Source organism: Manacus vitellinus, unplaced genomic scaffold (genome assembly GCF_001715985.3).
Source record: "Manacus vitellinus isolate BGI_N305 unplaced genomic scaffold, ASM171598v3 scaffold_3_pilon, whole genome shotgun sequence".
Lineage (NCBI taxonomy): Eukaryota > Metazoa > Chordata > Aves > Passeriformes > Pipridae > Manacus > Manacus vitellinus.
The window spans coordinates 14,499,779-14,526,953 of record NW_021940535.1 but is presented as its reverse complement, the minus strand read 5'-3'; the positions used below and the strand labels follow the sequence as shown (position 1 = coordinate 14,526,953).

The 27,175-nt window shown below is 39.1% G+C and overlaps 1 protein-coding gene across 2 annotated transcripts in view; it reads right to left on the bottom strand.

Annotated features, from left to right (window-relative positions):
• Positions 1-27,175, bottom strand: part of GADL1 (glutamate decarboxylase like 1) — a 68,401-nt gene that overhangs the window by 7,388 nt on the left and 33,838 nt on the right. The window contains exons 13-14 of one of the 2 annotated variants that reach the window (XM_018075772.1): positions 25,195-25,284; positions 15,234-15,393 (exon numbers count right to left, since the gene is read on the bottom strand). In XM_018075772.1, the coding sequence (XP_017931261.1) occupies positions 15,277-15,393; positions 25,195-25,284 (207 nt within the window). In that variant the 3' untranslated portion in view covers positions 15,234-15,276. Of the gene's footprint in view, positions 1-15,233; positions 15,394-25,194; positions 25,285-27,175 lie in introns of those variants that run through there. The other variant, XM_008933512.3, reaches the window with a different exon arrangement.

The following is a 27,175-nucleotide window of genomic DNA, read 5'->3' as shown; positions in this document are numbered from 1 at the left end:
TTGAAAACAAAAATATTTTGAGTATTTGTTTCAAAACACTATTTTCAATTAAAACTCAAATTCAATTGGAAATGGACCCATTTTTATTGCAGCCAGTAGGAAAGAAGTGAGGAAATTGAAACTAAGCAAATTGCTTCATTTTAGCTTGCCTGAAAACAAAAATTCTTTCTGATCAACTAAAACCAAGAATTACTTCCAGTTTCTCAATTCAGTGGCCAAACCAAAAAATGTATTTTCTGTACAACCATAAATATGTGGGATCAAAAGTGTTGACACTGCTTAACTGTAACAGCTGTAGAATTTTTGCACCTCAGAAAAGACAGAAAGTATGAGAAAACTCATAGGACTGTCTGTTCTGTTGGCAAAACCTGTCTGGACATCCCATGTGAACAGCTTTGAGTAGTGTGGATGACTAAATGTGCTAGCCCAGCAAGTACTACAAAGACAGAATGCTTACAAAAACTAGTGTCAATACTGGCAACTGCTATTCAGAAACATTTTTCCAAATCTTTTGAACAATTCCCAGGTCACTGAGCATCTATGCAACATAAAGCTAAAGAGCTATTCCAGCTGCTGGAGCAGCAACTCCCAGTCACCAGACCCCATTTTGCTTCTGATATTAATTTCCAAATTGCCATGGTCTTCAATGGAAGCAGAATGCAATCACCTAAATTTCCTTCTTATGTGTCTGCTTCAGGTGGCAGTTTGCAAACAGCCTTCAGCTTTTACTACAGAAAGCCACACTCGCAGCAAATCAATAACCTTTCTAGGGATCAATAAAAGCAGGCTGACAGAGTTGGAAGGACAGGAGCATATTACCAGCTCAAACTATTTCTCTTCCTCAAATACAGCCTTGATTAAATTTTCCAGGCTACAGAATACTGCACTAGAAACTGGCTGAAGAATTGTAGCTAGAAGACAAAAAATCTGCCCTTTTGACAAAATGGAAAGATCACATTCTCACGATTTCACAGATATGGAAAACACATTTTGTGTTCTTGTCTCAATTATTCCTTGCAATGGAAGACAAATTTATACAGAACAGTCCCTCTCATCTGATAAAAAAATCTATTTTGGCTCCTCCAGAAGGGGCAAACACTTTCATTTGGAAGTTCATGATTGTTACTTAAAAGGCAACTTACTGGTTGTTCAAAGTCTGACAAGTTGTACTTCCTGACAGAAATGAGCAGTTGGGATCCATGCATATTCCTAAGAAAACAACTATTGTACAACAATTACCACCAAAACAAAAAGGAAATAAAAGTCCAGTTCATGAAGTATTCAGACACAATTTTAAACTTTTACATATGGGCTATTAAATACAGTGGGTCTTCACAGTATTGTTTCTTATCTTGCTTAAATGATAGAATGATGGTTTGAAGTACTGGACACGGACTCAACAAATAAGACTGGTCCCAAACTCTCCCAGAGGCTGTTTGGACAAATAACTACACCTCTTTTGGGTAATATGTTTCTTTTTTCCTTCAGGGTAGTGAAGTATTATGTGTTCCTACATCATATATTTGTGGGGGTTGGTCTCATCTCCCAAGTAACAAGCAATGGGACAAGAGGAAATGATCTCAAGTTGCACCAGAGGAGGCTTAGACAGGACATTAGGGAAAATTTCATTACTGAAAGGGTGGTCAAGCATAGGAAGAGGCTACCCAGGGAAGTGGTATGCACTTAGGGACAAGGTTTAGTGGTGGACCTGACAGTGCTGGGTTAACAGTTGGACTCAATGACTTAAACAGTCTTTTCCAACTTAAATGATTCTATGATTCTCTCTACTGTAATTGGCCCTGATACAATGGTACAGAGCATCCACAAGGTATGATACGTGTATTAAAAAATTCCTGTGTCAAAAAGGTCTCACAGGCATACCACAATATATGTCACAACATATCTGCTGCATTTCCCAGAATGGTTAGAAAAGATAAGTTTGACATCAATGATACCGGTACTTATGAAGTAAGAACAGTAGCTGGCATCTTAATATTGATCATTGGATGCGATACAAATTAACAAAACACTTTTGTTTGGCTGTAATTACAACACTAGCTAAATACTATAAATATTTGGAAGTAATAGTGCTTTCAACATATTTTACACCGAGAAATTATATTCCCCACTGTTAAATATCTTTTCTTGCTTTTTGCTGCAACATCAGTTGCTGGCTTTAAAACAACAGGCTTTTTCCCTTTTGGTGATAATTAAAAAGAAACTCAGACCATTTGTCAGCTGTCACAGCAACTGGGACAATCGAAATACCAAATATTTGCACATCCAATCACAGCTTCATTGCTGTAGCCAAGGCGCTCAGTAAAACCCAAACATGTTTTTCTTTTGTCTAGAATTTGTTCTGGGCCCACATCCCTAAACCACTAATAAATTATTGCCGTGCACTATTGCGCCAGTGTTCCCTTTGTGCCACACCAGGCAACAAAAGCAGAAATAAGTGCATTTGTCAAAATAGCAGTAACCACTTCCACATTCTTGAGAGCAACTAACATATCAAAGGAGAACAGATGCTCTGGTATTTTTGTCCCAATACTGACATTCTCTGTGCACCTTCAACTCACACTCAGGGCTGCACAGTATGTCTGCACTGCAATATATTGCAAATCATCTTTCCATCCATTGCTTTTTGCCAGAAGACACATTAATGAACCTCACAAAGCACTGAAAATGACCTGAATAATAGGAGCTGGTGGGTTGGCCTTGGATTTTGATTGTGTTAAGTGACTTCTTTAGTCGATCATTTATGCAAGAAAAAATAGCCTTCAAAGGCTTTTACACTAATGTTATTGGCCTCTGAAAAGGAAGAGCCAGGACAGAATAGCCCCCAGAACAGAATCAGCACTTAAACAAGTTTGCATGTATTTTTATTTACAGTTAAAAAGTACATTGGTGAACAACACAATTTTCCAAGTGCACAGTCCCATGGCTTTTTCTGTCTGAGCACATGTGGCTTTTCAAGACAATTCACATGGAATTCCTATTATTTTTCTGTCATTTCTGTGTTGCTTTACCAAGGTCTTATTAACAAGCCATGTGGAAAGTGTAGGCATTAAGAAAACACCAGAGGCTAGCACACAATACAAATCCAGAGTTCTGATCTGTTTAAAAGATAGTTGAGTGCTACTAGTTTTATAAAAATAATTACCTTAAAAGCTTTCTTAACATACACAAGGTTCTTCTGAGCACCATTTTTTTAAGTTCCCATTTTAGTGACTAGGTTTTCCGGTCTTTCAACCCTGCCAAAGCTCCCCTTTTCCATCCAAGATGAAAGGGTAGCTTGCCACCTTGAAAGTCAGAGTAACCAACAAAAAACCTTATCCTTTTTGGTTCGTATGCACAGGAATGAGCTTCAGTTCTACTTCATTGAGGGGACAAAGAAATCACGGTGTAATGAGAATGTCTGGGGCTGGGAGGAATACTTTTCGATAGGAAACGACTGCATTATGTGGTGACACGAGTTCAGAAACTCAATATGCTTCTAGTGTAGAAAAAGGAATGTCACTTCAGAAAGTGGGAATGATTCTCAGCTGTTAAGATCTTATTTACTACTTGCATAAGTCAGCTTCTGGCATAAGGTAGCACCTTCTGCATTTGCATTACAGTAAGAATTAAAGAACAGTAATGCATATTTCTTTATATTCTTTAACTAGAACTAAAGAAAAATTAGTAATTCAAGAAAACTAGATACCTTTGTCTTGGTTTTTTTTCTCCTTAAAAACATCCTACTGACTTTCTCAGAGGCTTCTTACAATGTCTTGGGGAGCATGAAGGGATAGTGTCTACCATGACCCAGACTGCTAACACAAAAGAAAGGCAGTTGTCTAACCTGTTCACCCAATTTAACAAAGAAAATTATCCCATTTGCCCCTCCATACAGTGAAATACAAGACCAGTAACTGTCAGTTATTAAAATTGTTTTCTTACCTGAGGCTCATTTATGTAATGCCCAATATGGCTATGAAATAAAGACCACAAACCCTACGACATGGAGCCCTATCAAAGTCAACACAATATTTTTCTCATGTACATCTTGCCCCAAGACAATGTTCACTCCAGCTCAGCCTTGCTCCTCTCCTCATTCCCAGTGATTAAGTTTTCCTTTTTTTTTATCCCCAACTTAAATCTAAAATATGTTACAAATCATTAACAAAATATGTAAATGCATGGACAACCAGGAAACTGAAAGAGCAAAGCAGGATCTCTAGGGTTTCAAAATATGCAAATTTCATTGCAGTCTGAAAGGGTTAAAAATGAAAGGAAAATAATGATTTGCACCTACAAGTATTTGCAAACTACAGACAGAAAATATAGGTAATTATGACTAATAACAGTGTTAGGTAAATAGAATCAGACTGCAGTCAATTCCTAGATAATTTAAGTTCAGTCGAAAGGGGAACAACAGACTGGGCACAAAATTTAGAATCCATTTTGCAAGACTTTGTAGCCTCAAAGGAATATATGGAATAAAAAATTTGCTAACCTCAGGCCTACCCTATACCCCAATGGACATAGCTCAGTATTCAGAGGCACAGATGAAATTCTCTAATCCTGTGCACCAAATTGCTTTGAGAACCTTATTCTTTCACCAGTCTGACCAGATATTCACTCTGGACCATAGCAAATGCCACAATTTCCCTTAGTGTCACATGTACCTATAAATAACACACAATTAAAAAGAAAATAAAAGTAAGGTGAAATACTGGCACATTTTTATCAGGCTTCTGCACCAACACAGATACTCTTATGAAAGAAAGAGAGAGAACAAGAACAATCTTTAGACCTTTGAAAGCAATTATGATCTGCTATATAAAACTCATCCATTAAAGTTTTCTAGATTTCACTTCCTTTATTTAAAAAAAATTTGCAGAACTCAATAAATACAAATAATCTTCCTACAAAAATTTATAAACTCTCTGATTGGACGCTGTGTCTGCAAAAAATTCTCTACATTAATAAACATTCACCTACAGAAGTCTGCCATTGAAGTACAGGGAGTTTTATAACTAAATTCACCTGTGGTAGAGTTAGACTAACCCATATTTTCTTATAACTATTAAATTTGAAAGGAAGGTCTAAATACCTGCTGAATGGATATCAATCTCAAGGATTTTCTACTGCTTTTAGAGGAGTCCTTCTCTGTTATAAGAAATTATTCTGGCGACACTGACCCCTTTGGAGAGTAACAAGAAATTCCTCCCTTGTAGGCATGAAAAAGAAACATATTCCATCTCATTTCTCTTGAAATGCCTACAGTTAGAAAGGAATCTGTGCCTAAATATCTGAAGCACAAAATGAAAGTGAAGTCTTAGAAAGTACTTTGTATCTCACTACACATGAAGGAGCTGGATTTCCTCCCACTCATCCCCACAGATATTTTTGACACCACTCACAACATCACACAAATATAAAGACTGCTTAATTGAGCAGATGATGCAAGCTATACACTTTTTCTATGGCATTACTAGTAATTGATTGAAAATTTTTATAGAGCAACAGCAAGGAAGGGTAATTTAGGGCCCCACCCTTTTTTTCAAGTGTCTGTAAATTCAATGTTTACCTTCAGTTTCTTAAAGAAGTGTTTGATGCAGCAGGAGGGAAATGCAGCTCCCCTCTCCTCCTACTGAAGTTGGTGATAGGAAACAGAAGAGTGTTAATGTAATAAGTGGATACTCATTTAAGTGGAGGCAAGCTTAAGATTTATTGACCTGAGAGCAAGAGGTCAATATTTATTCAGAGAACAATAAATCTTGATACTTCATTCTAACAGATGTTAATCCAATGTATTATTAAATCCATCCCATTAAAGCTAATTAGATTGTGTGTCCTCGTGAGCTTTGTTGCCAATAGTCATTAGTATTGCCATGGATCGTAATTACTGTGCTTTGATAATTAAATCATATAATATCCAATAAAATTAAATATATGGGGATAGAAATAATTATTTTTCTCTACCATGATTATATTATTGTACATTTCATTGAGCTCTTCCTTCATGGTGCTGTAGACCTTCCTTACACTCTTCTGCCAGGACCAGCATAGCTAAGGTATCAAAAGTTCTCTGTGAACTACACCATTTTTTAAACTTTTTCATTTGTCTTAAAAACCTGATGCTCTCAAAGCCACATCCATCTACTATTCACGCACTAGGCAGGTAAGGAGTAGTGTAAGCAGTAAGTAGCTGCTGTTAGGGAAAAGAAAAAGAGAAAAGGAAGAAGTCATACTCCTAAGTATAAGAGAAGAATTCCTTCTAATTTGGTGTTTTACACTGCTTTCCATCCTCACATTTCAATGTACTTCATAGATAAGAGGAAATACTATTACCTCCACCTTAATCTCTAAAAGAAACTGAGGCACACAGAAAGGAAATAATGACTGAAATATTAATCACAATTCTGTGCCAAAGCCAGACACCATTCAGGTACATGAGTGAATTAGTTAGCAGGACAGGATATTTTTAGTGCAAATTTGCCTTGCGAGTACTCTTGTAAAATACACACAAACTCATCCCATTTGGATCAAAGAGGTTTCCTTCCTGGAGGAACCACAGCTGAACTGCAGCATCAGGATGCAATGCAGAGTGCCCCACTTGCAGTGCAGGTGTCAACTCCTCCAGTGGTCAGCACTCCAGAGCACACCTAGGGCTGCTGACTGGTGTGAGCTTCACTGGTGGTGAAGACTCAGTGAGGACACGAGGGATCACAGAAAATCAAATCCTGGTCACTCTGTCTTCTTTATGCCACACACATCAGTAACACAGACTACAATTTCCCAAGTTCCAGCTCTGTATATTGACTTATATTGATCCTTGACAGTATTTTTCCTTCAGGACCTGCACTGTTTACAGACTGTAGTTACTTATTTTTGTAAGAGTCTCACACTCTTACAAGGGGAGTAACAGCTTGAGAGGAAGTGTTAGGTGCATTGAACTGTACAACATGTGTTTCCCAGAGACACAGCCTCCAGAACTGAAGATAAATTGTGGAAAGTAGGATTCAACTCCCATCATTTTGGCAGTCTAAAAGTTAGTCTAAAAGTCTAAGCTAGTCATCTAGGCTTTGCCCTTACTTAACAGAGAAAAAGGGGCACCTCTAGAGAGTGATTCATTTCAGCCTAGAGTAAGATAGGCCCTGAGATAGACGGACTCAATTTAGGAAAGCTTCTCTCCTCCACCATGGTCTTCAGAGGAAGACCTCTGCCTAAGTTTTAGATGGCTAAAGCAAGGTAAGATGAAGTCCATGCATACTCAAAGGTACCTAAAATCCATGTTCCTCTGGTGTTTCTAGGCTATGGAACTGCTGGATAGACCCAAAAGCTGCCTTGGACACAGTCCAGGAGGATATCCAGAGCACAAGCAGAATCAAGGGAAACCGATTGTTTCTCCATGACTAACAACCCAAACCATTCTATGATTCTGTGATTTTCACTGAAATGCTAGGGACATGTGCTTTGAATCATTTTCTGTGTGTAAAAAATCATTTGCGTTTGAACCCAAGAGCATCCCATTGGTCCAACAAATGCATACTGATCATTAGAAAACTCTCTTTGGGGTGGAGGCTCATCTGGCATGAACCTGAAATGGAACTTCAGACTAAGATTAAATGCACATAAGTTTTTACCTCATTATCCTATCACGTAGAATGAGACAATTTGAGGCTTGCATTTCTGATGCTGTTTGAGGAAGAGCTGTCTTTAACCAAGAACAGTTGTGAGAATACGTGCTAACTCCATACAGAGAGTGTGCCTCAGCTCTCTTGACGCTATTTCCCTTCTACGTTCAGAGCCAGTTTTTATAAATTTAGCTAATTCCTTTCATGCACTGCTGCCAAGCTGGCCACGTGTACATGCAAATATCAATTTTTTTATGCAAGCACAGATTATTTGCATGCATATGTTACATCCATGCAAGTGTATACATGCAGCTGTATAGGACCAATTTAGAACAAAAGGCAGTGGTTACAGTGGACACCTCCAAAAATTACAAACATGAAAAACAAGCCAAAGAAAAAACTCCATCTTGTTACATGGCAGAACCTCCAGCTCTCCAACATGCTACAGAACAAATGGTTCTCCACATCTAACATGACTATAAGCTACTACCCTCCTACAAGCTTCAAACTGTTGTTATTTTACTTCCCTCAGATGATTCTCATTATAACTGGGATGAGTGCTGAGTTAAAAAGTCAGTGTATGAATCATATAATCAACTCAGTTGTCTGGAATCTTGCTTTTCCATGCATTTCCTCATTGCTACACAGATCACCAGTGTAAAACATGTGTTAGCTGCATCAAATTTCCTTTTGCTCTTTTAACCCTAATATTGCCTGTGAGCAGACACTTATTTACTGTTATCCAGCTTCCCAACCACTGATGACCGGTGCCTTCACTGCCTGCCTCACAATAGTCACAGAGTTACTAATATTTACACTGAGGTTAAATCCAAGGGGTATCTCTTTATCCAGCTTCTGGGATAAGGCCTCAGCATTGAGTGCCTGTGTTCTGCTCAGAAACAAGAAAAATAACCCAGAATCTCAGTTTAAGCCTAATTTAAGCCATGCCATTGCTCCATGCACCATCAGATCTCATCCATCTTTCCATACGTGAGGGTGGGTCCACAGTACTGTAATTTTTGCCATAACCATCACCCATGGGACCTACTCCCACACTGGAGCAGCATGAGGGTTGTTTCCACCAGCTTTTAACCTTGCCAGAGGAAGGATGTATGCATGCAAGTGGCTCTGAGCACTGGTCACAAGACAGGCTTCTGATGCCTTACCTACAGATGTACACAGAAGACAAAAAAAAGTTCCCAACAATTAACATTTACTGCTGATGTGATACTCTCCTTCTTTCAGGTGTTTATTTGAACTATTCTGTTGGTTTATAATAGCTATAGTATAAGCCAGTGTATTGTACAATGACATCTTACAGTCCTGTGAGACCTACATTCCCCTTCTACTATCTAAACACTGCACCATTGGTATTTTCTCACTACAGTCACTCTGCACAGTACTGTACTAGATTTCCCCATGTCCCTAATCTGTCTATCTATCAGACTCCCTTCTCAAATATTATACTTTGGTTTTTTAGTAAAAGGAATATTTTTGACTGATTCTCTTCAGTGGAATGCATTTTTCCCATTACAGAAACCACAGTACATCTTGTAGTCTTTCCCTTTGAAGCCAGTAGTATTCTCAAGCTACAGGATTAGAGCAAGGTTTATAATTTCAGGGTGGGCAGTACAGAAATGGTTTCTCCTTGGTTTGTTTTTAATCTTACAAAGATCTGTAATCATGTTTTCAGTGTAGTGCTCTCCCTTTTTCATTACTACCTTGTAATAACCGATGGTAATCAATCTGTACATACAGAGACTTGAGTTTCAGTCCCTAGCAACTATTTTAAGAACTGATATATTTGAATTCCTGTATTGTGGAAACAACACTAACCCCAGCTTGAAGTCACAGGATATTTGATGAATATTTCATGATCGCACAGACAGAAACAGTCCCCATGTGTTTATCAAACAACTGATTTAAAAATCACAGTTCCAACATGATATATGAATTTAGCAGAATCTCTACCTTAATCTTTAAGATGATTCTACTAAGTAGATTAATCATTCATGGACAGCTTAAAAAAGTTTAAAAGCTTGGCAGGAAAAATGGTCAGTCTTGTGCTTTCATTTTCCACTGTCAGCTGTGACTTTGGGAAGCAGAACACACAACTTGGGCTGCTTTTGATCACCATCTAGTGTGTGAATTAAAGAACTGCACAGGTTTAAGAGGTGAGTTGCTGATATAAAGTGAAGCAGCAGTAGGATTAACAGGTTTCTTTCATCATTTCTAGAAGACTTCAAATAGGCTTAGTGAACTTTAAAAAACAGGAATTTCCAGATGCCTCTAGCTGCCTGATGAAAGTCAGATGTTTCATGATGACACTGTGTCTAGTAGTCTGCGACTATGATGGTCTAGGGATATAAAGAAAGCAAGACCTGCATAGTGAAGTAGTATCTTTTTCAGGCAAAGTTACTTAGTGAGAAAGAGCAACATGGTTTCAGGCAAGGAATCCTTTCATTATGTCTTTGTGTCTTTTCCAGGTGTCTAAACGCTACATTCATTTCATTGTTTTCTTATTTTTTTTTTCAAGATAGTCAGAAATAATATTTGCAAAATTCTTCACTTGCAAAAATTAATTGTTTGTGTTGTTATAACTAAAGCCCACATTCTAATCGTAATTCAACATTTATCCATGCAATTGAGACTTCAAGGCTGGTAAATCAGTAAGACAGCTGGACAGAGGAGGAGCACCAGCAACACTGGAGGTGAAAGTCTCTGGAATCTTTCCGTTTTGAACATTGCAGATGACTCAGGACAGCTTGTACTATGCTTTCCAACATGACTGGCCAAACAATGCTAATTCTTGGCTAGTATCCTTACTCTTCAGAAAGCACACTGTGACTCGACACACAGAAACTCAATATCTTCACATCAACAAACTTACTTAAAAAGAACAGAACAAAACAGAAAACACATCTTTACTAAAACAGGCTCATACCTTCAATATTAAATAATAATACTGTGAATTTTCAACAAAGATTAGCAGGAGGAGTTTCAGGAGACACCTGGAAGAAGCCTTTGCCTGTAGACAGCAGAACAGTCTTCTTTTTTAAGGGGAAAAATATTACTTTCCCCTCATTTTATTATGAGGCCAGGTCAAGGAGCAGTTAAAGGTACTTTTACACCATGAATTACCACTAGCTTATAGACCCTTTTATACAATATCCACCCATGCATCTAGGTATCTCTTTACATTAAAAAATTCATACCATCAGCTGCATTGTCACTCAGGGGAAAAAACCAAACAAACAACGATGCTCAACTACTGTTAAAACTGCATACTAACTCCTCAAATATTACTGGGTTCAGACCCTGTACAGGACACTCAAATGCCTAGGAAGAACTGTAAAATCTTTACAAGAAGTTTAATATTTTATTAGACACTGATCTCTCAATTATAATTAGTCAATATATCTTATTTCAAATAACTTTTTAGTTTAAACCTTGTAAAGAAGTACATAATTTTATACAAAGGATTGGGGGGGGGGGAAGAAAATAAAAGAAAGAAAAACCTAGTGTTGCCTGGAAAGTAGGAGATAGCTCTTGCTTGCTATAGTTTATTCTTTAACAGCTCATGCCTTCAAAACAGAGCTGGCAGTATTACTGAGGAACTTATGTCGATTTAAGAACTGAAAGAAATTACCTTCCCTCCTCAAACACAGGGGTTTTTTTTCCCTGAGAGCGCCAAATAGCCATTAACAGCAGAGTACTAATTAGCAGCTTCCACACATTACTGTTGTTCTGGTGCCCCCCAATGGTCACCTGGCTTTACTACCAGCTGCGGCTTAAAAACCACTCGGAAAAGCTGTGCTCCAGACGTGACGCCCAAGCGTAGGTGTAATTCTTCAGCCAGCTGGGCCCGAGCCCTGACACAGCTACCAACACTTCAGAGCTCCCATTCATGGTATCCAGAGCTGGGTATCCAGGGCAGGTCCTCCAGCCAGGTACTAATCACCATCCCTAACCATTTTCAAAGAACACTTTCGCAGCTTCAGCACTGAGCCCTCCAGGTCAACAAAACTGCATCATAGCCACTGTTGATTGCAAAAATTAACTTGATTCATAAGCACAGATGCTACATAGAATCATAGAATTGTTTGGGTTGATCTTTCAAGGTCATCTTGTCTAACGCCCCTGCAATGAGGAGGGACATCTTCAACTATGTGAGGTTGCTCAGAGCCCGTCTAACCTGATCTTGAATGTTTCCAGGGATGGGACATCTGTAGATTTCTACATTATATTAATCAAACTGAGACATCGTTCAAGCAGTTAAGACACACTGGTACACAGCACTGGCTGTGTTTCCCCTCCCTTCCCCAGTCACCGCATCCTGTTACACAAACACTGACCTAGTATATCTACAGTCTCCAACTCATACAACAGTTTTGCACATCCTGTCCCAATTCACCAGCAGTTGTGGTGCTGTACCAGTGCGATGATACATCTTCATTTCCAACCATACCGTGACAGAGAGAAATTACTTGTTGGTCTATAAATCAGCACTTCCTCCTGAGTACTGATCACAACCTGACTATACTCACTTCAGCCTAAGGAAAAGGATAGTCATGATCACAAAGAGTGTTTCAAAAGACTTATTTTCCAGAAAAACTTCAGGTGGAAAAGACAGATGAAAGCTTAAAACTCTTTAAGAAGAGCTTAGATAGCCAAAAGCTGCAATCTTTCAATCAAGAAAGAAGACAGCTTTATCTAAAAGCCCATCCTGGTTTATTGGCAAAGGGAAGATAGCAAAGCAATATTTAACAAGTTGAAAGAGGGAAGCAGATCAAATAGCAATCAATACAAACATGACATGAAGAAAATTTATCAGAAGGAAAAGAGAACCTTGACTGACAGGACTAGGAAAAGAAGAAACAGTTTAGTGTGTACATTAGGGATGACTGAAACGTTACCCATGGTCAAATCATTAAAAATGCAGGCAAGGCAGAAGTGCTCAGTAAGCTTTCAATTTCTGCTGGGAGGGATTCCTACCACAAATCTGATGAACTTTCCAAGCCATCAGCAGCTATTGAAATGTTAAGGATCTACTGAAGGCAAACTTTAAGGTACAATCCATCCAGGCCTGTAGACCTAAGCAAAATTGATTCACTGAATCTGTGGATAATTTTTTAGGATACTATGGAAATTTCAGAAAACAAGCACTACTATTAGAAGTGGTAAGGAGATAGACCTAGTGAAATAAGGATGCTTAAGTCAGCATGAAGATAAAGTTAAAAAAAGAAACACTCATACTGGATATAATTTATAATGAGTTAAAGGATAAGAATACGTAGAAATTCTAAAATTGATAGAAACAGATTCAGAATGTAGTCTTTTGTGTTCAGTTACATTCATATCTTTGCCAAACACCAGTTTTTTGGGTCAGCCCGCCATCATTATTTTGCTGATACTACAAGTTTTCTCAATGATTTACTTGTACTTAGAGCATTAATAAGAAAGCCTTACACAAGCCATTTAGATGAAAAATAGCAGGAACAATTCACACAGGAACGGCACAAAAAATTAGGACCACACAATAGCAGTACAGTAGAACTAAGCAAGATTTGAATAACTAGCATATATCCACATGTAGGGAAAACAGGGTGTCAATCAAACATTGCTGCTAGTGAGGCTCCACAGAGATCTGGATTAACCTTGATGCTGATCCTCACTGTTGGTTTTCTGAAAGTCAATAAATGACAGCTGACACCATTTGAAAGTGCAGACTCACAAAGGACTGGAATATCAGGTGCAAAGGAAGGACGCGCAAACTACTGCTCTTTTACAAATTCTGCCTAAGCTGCCCAACGTAAACAGAAGTGTAAAGCCATAAATGTTTCATTTGTACCCTAAAACAACTACTAAAAAATTCTTTGATCAAATATTTGTAACTCAGGTATGTGTGTAGTTCTTTTCTAGAAATGCTCCATTTGCCAAATTACCCACATCCTTTGTAACTCCACCCAACATGGGAGTTCCCCACTTTGCCTGATATGACAAATACAATGAAATATTTCCACGGACAGGCTCTAACTCCATGTTGAAATTGTCACTCATGTTTCAAACAGACTACAGTGGAAGTTTACCTTTCCTATGAGGTAAAATAAAGGCTTATACTTTCAGCAGCTGCTGTTTTCTGGTTGATAAGACAGAAAAAATATCTTATTTTCCATCAAATACATAGTAACTCTTGCTGTAGCAGTCCATTAATTAAGAGTGAAACTCAAAGATTTTATTTTTCTGCTGTCCAACTCCCTATAAAATTACAAAAAAAAAAAAAAATCACTGGGCTATTTCACTTGAAATAACTATTAGTGCACTACAGTCAATTCATTGCTGTTATTTATTAAACATGCCAAACCCAACAGAATGGTAGAAGACACTTGATTAATTCAGAAGCCCCAGCAGGTACCAGCTGGCAGGGCAGAACATTCATGATGCCACCGGAAAGATTTGTAACTGAAGGAAACTTTACTATGTAGCGTAGAAATGGTTCATTTAAAAAGCCATTACCAACATACCACACTACCACTCATCATTCATTCATGAGATTGTCATTTAATTCACCTGCAATTTCTCATGTTCAAGTACCTTTATAAGATATCTAAAGCATTCAGGAAGGTCCTGTTACCACACCCTTGCAGAGGGAGAGGCAGCACTTCAAAAGGTGCCAAGAGGGTGGTGACTTCTGTTACATGTTGCAGTTCAGCTATGTGCAAAAGCAAGAAAAATCATGTACTAACAGTTAAACAACTGCTAAGAATAATTTTTGTTCAGCCATGCTCTTTGCTTTCACTCTCAATGAGATTCATCCTATGCAAAGGACCAGTGGGAGGGGCAGGCATTACTGTTATCCTACACGTGCCCTTCAGCATTAAAATACCAATTATTAGCATGGCTAAGGAATATATATAACCATCATGTAGTCAGTGGCTCTGCTGGGCAGTCCCCTCATCGATCCGTAGTGTACCCTAAAACATTCACTGCAAATGCTCACCTAAAAATCAACTGTTATTCCTTCATTTGTATTCCTCAGTCAGCAACCCCATTCAGTTCAAACTCCCATTGTAAAACAGATTCTCTGAACTGCATACCAAAATCCTCACATGGTCAAGGAGCCGCAGTTTGGGCAGCTGCAGGGAGGCAGCTCTAGGAGCAGCTTACAAGCACAAGGTGAAACAATGAGGTGAAACCACAATGGTCCTCCAGGAGCACCACTGGCCACTGTAAGATGGGACTGATCTGGGCTGCAGGGCTGCCTTGCTACTCTAACCCTGAGGGCTCCAAATCAAACAGCATGCCCCCCACCAGTCCAGTTCTGTCCCAGTCACATAATGCAGCCCTGGCACAGGAGCCCCATGACACTCACTCAAAGGTCCAAGGGTCTCAACTTGGCCAGGCTTCCCATAGTTTCATTACAAGTCTTTTTCTCTGTCAGGATGCTGCAAAAGTCAACCTTCCTTCCACCACCTTCACACAGGAAAAAAATTTATCCCCTGTGCAAACCACAGTGCAGCAAGTCCACAAAGCTCTTCTGTGACTGCTGCTTTTCTGAGACAAACCCATACAGTCTCCCCCCTACCCACAAAATACCACCTGTGCAGCTCCAGGGTTGCAAAGTATTGCTTTCCTTTCACCAGGAGACCAGTTAGGATCCTTCAGAGAGCCCCTGAGGCTTCTCATATGAAAGGAGTAAATTCAGAGCTGGCAGGCAGATCAGCTTCACAGATCCAGAGAACATGTTCAGGGCTCCTGTGGGACCATTCTGCAGACACCCAGCACAGAGGGGAGATAGCTGTGAGTCAAGTGTACTGGAGATACTCTGAAATGCTAATGTCTCTGACTGACTGGTTTCCTCATTTACAGAAAATTAGGAGGTAGAAATTTACTGTTCCCCTGAATATATAATTTAAGTCAGTGCATTAAAATATGATTACTATTTGTTATAAGAAGAAAAGATGACAGAGGAAGGAGACAGGTTTTTTTTTCAGGCAAAAACTGAGCACAGAATGAAGCTTCCAGTGACCTCAGGACTCCAGTACTTAGACATTCCCAGAATGCTTCAATTACTGAGCTCCCCTGTGATACATACCGAGTTTCATTTTGATCCACAGGCTATTAAACATGATCTATGATACTTCCAGAAAAGCTCTCTTTTGGAGTTCAACCTGTAACTTGAACTTTTTTTTCTTCCATCACTGATTATTAATGTGCATACAGCACTGAGAGAGCAGAATGAAGGGGTGCACAGATATGCAGGAGCACCATGCTGCTTTATAAGAACACAGTCTATAGGGTCAAACAGAACTAAATTAAATGTGTGGAGTGCCTTTAAATTCTGCTTTCTTATTAAAAGCAGTCCTCTCCACAGGCAGGCACAAAAGGCCATTTGCAATATTAGTCAATATGTTCTAACTCCAAACTTAATCAAAGGAAGAGTAATTAGTCCTATTTAAGCAGAGGAAAATATATGCTGTTTGGGCAAACAAGTACTATGTAGCAAGGAATCTGGATGCAGTAGCTGAAACCAACAAAATATATCAAGAGTATAGTAATTTGCCGCAGCTCAGAATGAAAATATTTGACTGTAAATAGTGCTAAGAATGCATACTGTATTTTTGTCAAAGAATAAATCATATATTTTGAGGTTACCATTTCTTAAAAAGCATATGTTTTCGAGGAATGAGGTCATTTGCTTTTGTAGGGTTGTGGGTTTGGCTGAGCTGAGAGCTGGGACTGTTCAGTCTAGAGAAGAGGCTTGTGGGGATCTTATGAATGCATGTAAGCACCTGAAGAGGGTGCAAAGAAGACAGATCCAGACTCCTTTCAGTGGTGCCCAGTGCGAGGACCAGAGGCAATGGGCACAACCTGAAATATTGGAAGTTCCCTCTGAACATCAGGAAAAACTTTTTCACTGTGAGGGTGATCAAACGCTGGCACAGGGTGCCCTGGAAGGTTACGGAATGTCCATCCTTGGAGATATTCAAAAGCCACATGGTCCTGGACAAACAACTCTAGGTGTCCCTGTTCGAGAGGGAGCTTGGACAAGATGACCTCCAGAGGTCCTTTCTGAACTCAAGTGTTCTCTGATTCTGTTAACAAGTTTTTTTTAAGAATGTAGTTACTTCAGTAATACTATGCATTATGCTATCCTCTTCCTTTTCAATACTAATTGTCTTTTATATGATCCCAATACGTAAATACATATTCATATACATGTGTATGCATAGGCACACACACATTTATATTCAAATACCACACATGGACAATTCTAAAACGTTTCACAGTGTTGCATTGCAAAATATGGATTTTTTTTCCTTTCTACAGCAGTAATGAACAAAAATGCAATACTGTTCTGTGTGGCAACATGACTCCAAGTAAAAAGTGCTTATTTTTATTATGCTATTTGGAAATGATGAAAGGATGGTGTTGAAGTGCTCTTGATGGATTAAAAAAAAAAGAAAAAAGAGAGATTATAAACTCTTACATTCATTATAAATTCCCTTTGGCTTTCTATAATCAGCAAATAGCTTAACATTTACTCTTTAAAAGTGTCATAAAGTTGATATAGTTTTCAGATTAGATTTTTCAATTCTGCACAAACACAGAGATAAATGTTCTGAGGTATGCCACCAACTGCCTGCTTAATTTATATGAATTGCACCACTTTCACTTATTCCTCCCAAAAATTCACTTTTCTGGAAAAGAAATGGAGTTCTTTTACTCTGTTGGTCTTTCTACAGTCTGAGAGACACTTAACAATGGATGCAAAGTTTCCACTGCTCTTGGTAACAGGCTGTATCTGTTTGAAAGCCATACAAATTAAATAGTACTGTCTTTGTTCACACAGACAAGCAAGAAGCATTTATGCAGTGCTTAAGCACCCTTCAGTCAATTGAATCCATGGCAATAAAGCAGAGAATGCAATCCCACTGAATCCCCACAGCCTCTGTTGATCTTTCAGTTAGAAAATAAGACTTTTTAGAAGCTTCCTGTATATAAATAATAAATAGAAAGACTTATTATGTGTGAAGCTTTTAACAATGCAAAGGTTCGAAATCAGGTTGTTTGTTTTCTATATCTGAACTGAAAGCTAGAATGCCCATCAGGTGTAGTGAGGCAGTATGCAAAAATTTTAAACTATTGGGCAAGTGGAACCCATGCTTCCCCCATAAGAAGGAAGTACATCTACAGAAAAAATACTCCACTATTATAGGTGATTTGCCTAAGTCCTGAAAGAACAGTCATATTAACTAACTAGTCCTTTTGAGATCATTTTTAACCTGAATCAAGTACCATACCTAACCTGTGGCCATACAGTTCCTAGTTCCTGAGCTAGATAAGGTATCTTCACAGAGCATTACACACTGTGATGAAAACACATCTTGCATTGATCTCCCTCGAAGGTTCCGTCCTTTAGTTTGAATCTGTGAATCTCTTGTGATTTTATTTCCTAACAATACTGCTCTCCACTTTTTCTATCACTCCCAGCTTCATTTCATGGCATTATGCGTATTACCACATGGAGAAAAGATTGGACCCTCCATTATCCTTAAAAGGATCTAAAGCAAGAAACAACTAGTGTGAAACCTACTTCATCTCTGGAGATCTGAGCAATTTTGCTCTGCAGGTGGCTTGGGGAAGATGAAATCCTTGTTCGGCTTGAATGCAACATATGGAGCTGCAGCAGGCTCCCTCCCTACAGCTTTGATCATTTCCATAGGCTGAGCACTAGGGATCAATAGACCTCAGTCCCCAGAGGGCCTTGAACATGCACAGCTCAATGTTAAGTCCCTGACAAAAGTTGCCCTGCATTCTCATCTAGTAAACCGTACAGTGTTAAAGTCACTGGGGCTTCTTCTCTTTGTTCCCAAGAACTGAGGTGTAGTTTTAGCAGCTGTGCAACAGTGCTCTTAATACAGAGATGTTTTGCTGCCAGATGTGTTATTACTGCCGGATGAGATGTAAATGTTATCAGTTCAAGATATCACCTGATATCACCAAGTCTGGGAAGGGACTGAGGGGGGAGAACAGAAACAGCCACCTATCAAAGGATGGTTAAAATTAAGTGGAAGGTAATTTAGTGATGTTGATTTTTGTCTATTTGCCTCAGTTGAAACTGTACCACTGACCTAAAATATGTAAATATTTCTACATGAATAGGACTGCTTTTAACTGGATCCAAGTGGTACTACACACCCTTAAAAAGTCAGTCTGGATAAGGGACAAAGTAGAGAGCTAGAACAGATTATCTAAAACTGCCATATCATGAATTCCTACAGTAACACTCAAGACTATTATAGAAAGCATGGGCTGGAAGCAGTTCACACCTTTGCCTTATCTTATTCCATCTACTGCAGGTTACAGTACAGTTATACAAACATAGCTCCATTCTAGCCCCACAAATATATCCGATATGCCAGTCATCCCATGAAAGAGCAATGTGAAATCAGGTCAGTCTCACACACCATTATATGTGGCTGAAAGTTAAGCAGATGTACAACTTCACCAATGTAAAATATATACTAAAGTGTTCCTAACACCTGGGTCTAGTGCTAAGGTAAAATGGACACTGCCAAGGTAAAATGCATTGATTCCTACTTCTGATGAAGAACTGTCAATCTGGCCCCTTAGTCTACCACTACTACTTCAGCATTCATGCAAGAATAAATATAACAGAGAACGAAGACATAAATTGCAGTTATGTGCAGATATGCAGTCAGAAACCAAAGTATTCTACTTTGAATTAAATTTAAAAAAAAAAAGGCATGTTATTTTTGTGTTTTTATAACTCAGTTCTATGGAGGATACCTTTAAAACAGTCAGGTTAAATATCTTGTTTAATTAACAGCTACAGTCACTTTTGTACTGCAGAAAAAGCCACATACTAAAAGAGAAAGTGTGAATCCCTCATTAACAAGGTACTGAAACACCACTATAATTTCTCTCTGCTATTATATTACACTGTACTGTTCCCTCTTATTTATCAAAGCTCAGACTTCTTAACAATAACAGTCATTTATATGCAGCTAATCTACAAAATTTTTATTTATCTGCTGCTGTATATTATGTAGTATTAGCTGCAAAATAAGATGTTGTTACTTTAACAAATTAATGCTTATTTTAATTTTTAAATCTCTGAGCATCACCTTCTGCTGAGGAATGGTCACACTGCAACGTAAGTGTTGATTATTATCATATTACTCATTTTGTGGCTTCAGTGCTTGTTGTACCTCTCTCCCCTAACATCCTTGGCTGCGGCTCTGCCTCCACTGGGCCTCCTCATCTCACCTCTCCAAGAATGCTGCATTTCTGCCCCTCTTGAGCACAATACTGAGAATTCAGCTAGGTTCATTGAATCAGGAGATCTTGCAGCTCTTCTCTCCAGAAGCCTGTGAAACAGAGGTCTAAAACAGCAAAGAGCATGCTGAGGATTTAATGTTAGGTTCTTTTTACTTGTATTTATAAATCACTGCCAAGCAAGGATTCTGGCACTTCTTAGGTTCCCCTTCTGAATAATGAAGTCTTTTCCAAGGGTACTTCTGACTTCAGGTTGCCTAAGTCATGATTTGGAGCTCCCCTTCTTGTTGTCCATGTTAAAGACAGAGAAAAACTGTGCCAATTCCCCAAGCAGCTTCCTTGGTTAACTGCCTCATGTCACACAGGATGAATCTGAAGCTTCTGTTGACCTTGAAGATTTCCCTGGCAAACTAAATTTCTTCAAACAACCCCTTTGGAGGTCCCCATCTGATATGCTGAAATGACCTCTCTAGAGGGTCTTTCTTTTAGACCTGCCAAAGCAATCTCTTCCCCTTGTAGATTTTAGTTTCTTGCAGACCACAACAGATTGATAGGGTGCTTTAAAAGAAAACAAAAAGATAAAGGGATGGCACTACCAAAGTCTAGGCAGATGTGGTGGGTTGACCTTGGCTGGATGCCAGGTGCCCACCCAGCTACTCTGTCACTCCCGTTCCCAGCCAGACAGGGGAGAGAGTAAGATGGAAAACAACTTGTGGGCTGCGAAAAGGTAGTTTATTAAAGCAGAAGCCAGGTGAAATCTTGCACGGGCAAAAGTGAAAGATAACGCAGTTTATTCTCCACTTCCCATGAGCAGCCATGGTTGGCCACCCCCAAGAAGCAGGGCTCCAGCACGCGTAACAGTTCCTCAGCAGGCAGCCATTGGAGTCAAGCAATGCCTGCCTTCCTGCTCCTTGCCTCAGCTTTTATATCTGAGCTGACGTCACATAGGACGGAATATCCCTTTGGTCAGTTTGGGTCAGTTGGCCTACTTGTGTCCCCTCCCAGGATCTTGCCCTCGATTGAGGAAGGAATGTTACAGTGCTGATGCTGTGCTCAGCAGTAGCCAAAACCCCGGTGTGTTATCAACACCCTTCTAGCTGCCAATGCAAAGCACAGCACTGTGAGGGCTACTGTGGGGAAATGAACTCCAGCTCAGCCAGACCCAATACAGCAGACAACACCCACAGCCTTTCCCTCATCCACTAAGTGGGTCACCCTGTCATAGAAGCCAATGATTTAGCCAGACAAATGATTTAGCCAATCTAACTCTCATATAGTTCTGTGTAAATCTTACCATTGATTTTCCTGTCATTTGATGTGGCCCTCCAGTGAAACTCATGTCAAAGACAGCTAGATGCTAGAGGCAATAGGCTACTTGCTGTACCATAAAAATCACTCACGTAAGGAAAGTTCACAGAAACATGCCTCTCTCATTACTCCTCAAACACACACATAAAAATATTGTTTAATTGTTTTCTTGTACAAGCATAAGAAAAACTCAAAGTGTAGCACACAGGGATGCCACCAAATCAAATAACATTTTGCACGCAAATCCCAAGTGAAAATACACTTGAAGTGATATACTTGGGACCTTCCTTACGCATAAACCTGGGCTCACTGCATTTATTATCATGGTTATAATCTATATAGTTTTTCCTCTTGTTCTTCCAAAATATAGTGGACAAACTTCACTAATATAACCAACTGGAGGTCTTATTTTCCCTTCCCATTCAAACCTTGTACCCTGTTCAATAGGTATTTTGAATGCCTAAATACTACTGAATCAGGTCCTTGATTAGTTTTTTATTTATACCACAAAGACCACAAGATTCAGAGGTTGCCAAGGCAACACCTGTTCACCCTCCATACATTTGTGCTTTGATATGAAACCTCTCATTATATAAATGTATCACAACACCAGTCAGCATGACAGGCTATTTTACAAATATGCCTTCACATAACAGACAGCTGTAGCCTTCCCTTTAAGTGGGAGGGAAAGGTAGGAATAAGGTTACCTTTTACTAAGGGGGAGGGAGGAGGGGTAAAAATGGCATTCCAAGCTATATAGGATTTAGTATGACATTGTATCCTGAGCCTTCTATTACAGCCAATAAATTTTGTATTACATGGGCAAAAATCCTCAAAAGGGCAGGAAGGAAACAAAACAAAACAAAAAACATCAACCACACCACACAAGTAGAGTCTAAGACTGAGATGCTGGAATTTTAAGTAACTGAAACTAACAACTGTATATAAAAGCTTTACTGAACTACTGGAAATCTGATACTCCAGCATATGTTTTTTAGAACTACAGACAAGGCAAAGTTTAGTAAATCACAAAAGACTTACTAGGAACCTACTGACACTTTTGAACCCTGATCTTGAGGTACTTAGCAATATACAACTAGCTTTCTTTACTGAGCAGTATTCAATACATAGTACTCTACCTACAGTTATGCTCCAGGATCCTTTATAGTTTTTTCCTCTTGTTCTTCCAAAATATAGAGGGCAAACTTTACTGATATAACCAATTGGAGGTCTTGTTTTTCCTTCCCATTCAAACCTTGGTCAATAGGTATTGTATAGATATTGTACCCTGGGGTCCAGGCTACTGCAGGAGGAGGGATCTGTTAAAGATGGTTACTTCTGTGTCTCCTAGACCCACTGAGTTTGAGCAGCCTACAAACTGATCCAGAATACACAAGACACAACTGGCTGCCTGGGTTAGCAACAGGATGGCAATAGGACAGTTCCAGATGTACACCTCCAAATTCTTCCTTGTGCCCTAGCACCCTCTGTGCTGCCAGGAGGCTTTCCAGACAGTATTACTAACAATCAGCTAATTCTACATCATCTGCAGACACTTCAGCATAAGCTGAGAAAGCTGACTTTTCTAAAGAGAAGATTGTTACAAGAAAGAATACACATGGATACTTACAGGTATGGAAGAAATATGAAAATCACAATGCTATCTGCTTGCATTTTTTTACTTCTTCCCTCACTTTCATTTCTGGCTTGTAATTTCCAGTTCCACTTCTCTCACTGTGACCTTGCGACACACTGACCATCCTCAGCAGCAAACAAAGTAAATCCTACAGTGTCACCAGAGGAAGAGGAGCGAAAATCCCACTGGAGGGCGCATACAGCACTAGCAAAGCCATCGCTCCTTCATCCCGTCAGTTGTGTCAGTTCTAGGTCAGAGACAACCGCCCCCAGACTGCAATGACAAAATAACACCACTTACAGATATTTCTAGTTGGATCTAACAGCAGCTCCTCAATTACCACAGAGAGCCCGTTTGTACACTTTCTACAAGAAGAAATCCCTCCTCACTTGTGAGGAATGGCACTGAAAAACACCTTACGTGGTCAGATCATTTATGGCTTACTGCATCCAAAGCCTTGCTGTACTATTTATAGAACTAGTTTCACTAAACAGCCACATCCTGCTGTAATCCCAAAAGGTCAAAGTGGTACCACACTCTATGTGTACCACACTCTGGATGTGCAGAGAATTCCCAGTTTTACTGGTTAACAGAGCAACGCACTATTTATGCTGTTCTTTACTTCCCCCCACCCCCATGTTAATTCGCTTTCCATAAAGTGTTCAGGTGATAAGTCAAATAACCAGCTAGTGGCTGTTCCAAATCCTTCAGGTCCCTCTTTCCTACCACCTTTCTGTTTTGAATGTAGGAGACTCTGAAGAGTGAAAATTGTACACCTAAATTTCAAGGCCAGGCCACAGAATTCAACATAAACAGCCCATGGCGGGGGGGATGGGGGGTGGGGAAGACACTTTTTATGTAGGATAGCTGACATCAGAATTAGGTATCATGCCGTGACCCACTCAGTTCTGACACATTTCCACATGAAGTGGGCATGGAAACTGGAGAAGAGCCAGTACAGCAGAAAACCTTCAGGGTTATTTTGCATAGGACTATGCAAATTCTTCATGAAGCTGAGGAGCTGAAATCAGAACAATTTGCTTATCAACTTTCACCAGCACTAAAACTCATAGCCAACCTTAGAAGACAGCATGTTATCCTGCACAATATTGCTGAATGAGTAGTTGAGTAAATCAATTACTTGCTGTAGGGATTTTTAAGACGTATATTTCCCTAATTATTGTCAAATATGCAGGTCAACAAAAAGGAAGATTGATTTCTGGATAAACAGAATAACTGTGACATTAAAATGTGGTGTGAAAAGACAAACTGTGAATAGCTCATTTTAGTGAAATGAAGGGAATATTCAGGAAATGCTTGCAATCAAGAAACTGTCACACAAAGCCCTTCCATCCACACTACAGCTGTGCACGGCTTTGTACTACCAAAGTATACTTTCCAAAACAATATAGACAGGGTTAAGGAAGACCTCTCCCTTAAAGACACCAGCCCCTAGCATAAATTGAAAGCAATTCCAGTGGAAGCTGCTGAGAGCAGATGTTATAGGAAGCATGCATGTATATACAGTATGTATAGCTTGTATGCATAGTAGGCACACCATATGCAAGTATGCATATGGTATACACATCTATGTTCTAGTATAAATTTCTAGTAGCAAATTCTAGGAAAAAATAAATGCAGAACACCAAAGCTCTTCCAGAGATAAGCAAACAATGAATTAAATTCAATTCCTCACGGAATAGCTTATTCAGTAAAACATAATACCACAATGTCTAGTGGCTTCTTAATTAAGTCTTAACTAACGAGTTCCCTGATAGTAACTTCACAATTTTACTGCTGCTTTTTTTCAAGATGTTCATGATTTCCTATCAGGATGGCAAAGAGTTACCAAAACACTCGTTAGTGAAGTCTTTCCCACTGTATTATCCCATTGTATTCCTATTGTCATTTATGTTTAACATCAGAAATATATTCTTAAGCACTTCCTCGCTTGCATTATCATAGATTATCATGGATAATGCAAGCCAAGTTCCAAGGACAGCGCTAAGTATATGAAACAGGTAATGAATAATCTGTCTAGACAAGAGATGCAGATACAATGCTGTTCCTCTTCTCTCAGTTCTGCCAGCTGCTAAACAGCTTTGAAGTGAGCTGAATACTTGTTAATGCCTACACCTCTTACATTAAGAGAAAAATAATTAGCTTTTTCTAAGCGGAGAAAAAACTTCAATCCTACCAACATCTATTTAAGGATTAAATCCCTGTTCTACTGATAGGTTATAAAAGTGAGCAAAGGCTATTTCACATACTTATCTGGCACACAGATAAATTAGTAAGTCTCAGGTAACACATGACACTCACCTGGTGCAGCTTTTGCCAAAACTCAGGTCCATCCTCCATTTCTCTTAAGCTTGGTGGAATGTACCAAAAGCAGACGTTTGCAAACTCCGGCTAAACAAGAGAACAAATGATTGCTTATAGATGTAACAAATGGGACAGGGATACATATTACAGCTTGTCAAAGAGTTATGCTTTATTTTTTGGGGTGAGAGGGAGGGAAGCCTTTGAGTTTATACCCTTTTCATTAAAACTTCCTTCTCCTACTCACCTTTTGTATCCCTTTTTTGAAACTAGAAATAGTTTTCATATCATCCATTTCTATTCCTGCTGCCAGAAAAAGGAAACCTGTTGGGGTTTTAATTTCATCTTCCTACATCCATATTTAACTCTGTTTTGCTCACAAAAAAAATTTGGTTTGGAAAAGTGTAAGAGAGGCATAGAAGGGTAAGTTACAGAATTCAAATTTTAAGCAACCTTTAAGAATACATTTTCTTTTTAGTGTTTTGGGCTTTTTTGATGGAAATTTCCTATGATGTCTTTTACACAAAACACAAAAGCTTAATTTTTGTCACCATTTAACACTTGCACATCTAGTCATTTTTCTACTGAACAATGCCAATCTCCTTTTATATCACAGAGCACACTATACAGTGCTAGACAATGGTTTTCTCTATTTCCACATTTTGTAAGAATCTCTGGATCCTTTGCAGGGTATGAGCAATATCCTGAATGTATCTTGTCCAATATCTAAGCAGGTGTTTTGGCAAAGGCCAAGACTCCATATTTCAGTTTCCCTCCAGAGAAGTTTTGCCTTTAAACTCAGTAGAGAGTTATCTGCAAGGCTCACAACAAAAGCATCTCTTCACCACACATTATAAAATAAGGCATTTTGTGCTTATGAGATTTCTGTGTCATATATGATAGAGAACACATTCCCAGCAAACTAGTCTGCGATCTCTATACATTTCCTGCTAATTTGGAACAATTTTTATTTTATTTGTACAGAGAGCAATAGCATGAGGAACAGATATGCCTTCTAATCCCATTCAACACAACTCATAAAACCACTACAACAATCTTGACCTACGCTATTTGCAACACAGTATTCAACTGGCATCTAAATTATAATATGGATTATGATCTCACACACCCCTCTCCTCTCCCACATGCCACCCTCATTGGTACTAGTTGAAAGAAAAAAAAAAAAGTTAAAAGAGAGCTTGGTAGCTGAGTCACACCATCTCTTTAGCCCACTGTGAACGTGGTTGCTATTATAATCCCAGGCAGTCTCCTGAACGAGGAGAGCCCACCAGCTGAGACATGTTCTTTCATGAAAGGGCACTGAGAGCTGCTCATATCATTTTCTGCTTCACTTCAAAGAATGCATTAAATACAATTTAATCATCAAGAAGAATATCATTGTCAGCAGGAACAGAGCTGCAAACTTGCCGTGTGTTGCCACTGAATGGAATAAAGCTCAGCTCTTAAAGTCCCTTTTCTTTCCCCAAAGAGCATGCATTGACTACACACATAAACACAGACACTGAAAAGGCAGTGCCTTCCTCAGAAGCAAGCACTAGCTCGCTGTTACAGGGTTTATTTTAAAACTATTTAAATTCAGATGGCAGGAGTAGACAGATGGCATATATTACCATATTGCCATCGCCTGTGCTGCTTTCTTGATTATCTCAGTTTCCTCTCACACATCAAATATATCATCCCCCTCTGAAAATACCATTCATCCTAAAAAACTACCCCCAGCCATGCTTCACACTCTATTTCTAGTTATGTTGCCACAGCTCTTATCCAAGCAGGTAAGCACTTACACACAAAAGAGTTCAAGATGACTCAAGCACAAGTGCATTTCCAGGCCATAGAGGATCATCTTTCTAAGCTTTTTGTCTGAAGCCCAACTTACTTTCAGGAAAAGGGTTCACATAACTGGGCCTAGCTGCCTGACAGCAGTCTTTCTTTGAATTCTCATTGCTTGTCCCTCCCTCTG